The sequence below is a fragment of the Pteropus alecto genome, unplaced genomic scaffold (assembly GCF_000325575.1).
Source record: "Pteropus alecto unplaced genomic scaffold, ASM32557v1 scaffold94, whole genome shotgun sequence".
NCBI lineage: Eukaryota > Metazoa > Chordata > Mammalia > Chiroptera > Pteropodidae > Pteropus > Pteropus alecto.
The window spans coordinates 49,450-51,055 of record NW_006437736.1 but is presented as its reverse complement, the minus strand read 5'-3'; the positions used below and the strand labels follow the sequence as shown (position 1 = coordinate 51,055).

At 54.5% G+C, this 1,606-nt stretch overlaps 1 protein-coding gene across 1 annotated transcript in view; it reads right to left on the bottom strand.

The window, feature by feature from the left end:
• Positions 1–1,252: 1,252 nt before the first annotated feature.
• Positions 1,253–1,606, bottom strand: part of TST (thiosulfate sulfurtransferase) — a 6,611-nt gene continuing 6,257 nt past the window's right edge. Inside the window, exon 3 of the mRNA XM_025048641.1 lies at positions 1,253–1,606. Coding sequence (XP_024904409.1) covers positions 1,423–1,606 — 184 coding nt within the window. The 3' untranslated portion in view covers positions 1,253–1,422.

Below are 1,606 nucleotides of genomic sequence, written 5' to 3'. Positions count from 1 at the left end.
GTCATCATCTTTTTGCTGGTGGAGGGTCTGGCCTCTATGCTGATGGCTGCTGACTACCAGGCTGGTAGTTGCTGAAGACTGGAGTGCCTGTGGCAATTTCTTAATATAAGACAATAACGAAGTTTGCCGCATCAACTGACTCTGCCTTTCATGAATGATTTCTCTGTGGCATGAGATGCTGTTTGATAACGTTTTACCCACTGTAGAACTGTTTTCAAATTTGGACAATGGGGAGGAGGGAACCCCCAGTAGGTGGGGTCAGGAATCATCCTAATCCTCAGAGGGTTTAGAGAGCCTGTTTCTGGAAAACTGGATGTCCAGCCAAGGGGTCCGGTCTACAGGGTGACTTTCTTCTACCATAGCTTCCTGGTTTGCGCTGGCAAAGCTCTAAGACCACCTGCTCCCGCACTCCCCGGGGGGTCTTATTCTGAGCCAAGGTCACCCAAGGCGGTGCCCCCTTCCTTTGGCCTGCTTCTGAGCATCACCTCTTCTGAGGCCTCAGGGCCTGTGTTTGTGACATCTCTTAAACACTCATTTGGAAGGCCACCTGCCCCCACGCCTCTCCCCCGACACCCAGAGAGCTGGGCCTACAGCAGGAGGGATAACGTTTTACCCACTGTAGAACGGTTGTCAAATTTGGACAATGGGGAGGAGGGAACCCCCAGTAGGTGGGGTCAGGAATCATCCTAATCCTCAGAGAGTTTAGAGAGCCTGTGTCTGGAAAACTGGAAGTCCAGCCAAGGGGTCCAGTCTACGGGGTGACTTTCTTCTACCATAGCTTCCTGGTTTCCACTGGCAAAGCTCTCAGACCACCTGCCCCAGCACTCCCCGGGGGAGCCAAGAAGGTCACCCAAGGCGGTGCCACCTTCCTTTGGTCTGCTTCTGAGCATCACCTCTTCTGAGGCCTCAGGGCCTGTGTTTGTGACATCTCTTAAACACTCATTTGGAAGGCCACCTGCCCCCACGCCTCTCCCCCAACACCCAGAGAGCTGGGCCTACAGCAAGAGGGGTTGGTACCTGGCTAGCTATGGTTTCACTTCTCTCTGGCTTACTGGTACACCTTCCAGGTAGGTCCCAGCATGCTCTACCTGACGTGGGACAACAGGTGGCTTCCTTTGTCAAAACTAAATAATAAAGCAGTGCCTTCAGTGTGACTTCCCAGCTGGCTTCCCCAATTGGTGGCTTCTAAGGAATCTGAAGGAGATGGAAGTCTGGGGCAAGGATGGGAGCCAGGGAGAGGTAGGCAGACACAGACTCAGGAAAGGCCATGTTTATTCCAGTGTTGTTGGGGGAAAGGAGGGCTTCACACAGCAGTTCTAAACCTTGTCGATCTCCTTTGCCGAAGAGGTACGAACCAGCTACAGGTCACGCCAGCCTCTAAACTAGTGGGAGTTACGGACAGGTGGAGGAGAAGCCCATTGCTCAGGCCTTCCCATCCTTCTGCTGGGACACACGTGTCTCCGGGGGGCCCCGGCGGAACCACTCGGACCAGGACCCATCATAGATGGCCACGTCAGGCTTGCCGCAGAGGTACGCAGCCAGGGCAATGTGGCAGGCGGTGACACCCTTCCGGCACGTGGCAATGAGTGTCTTTGCAAGGTCCACC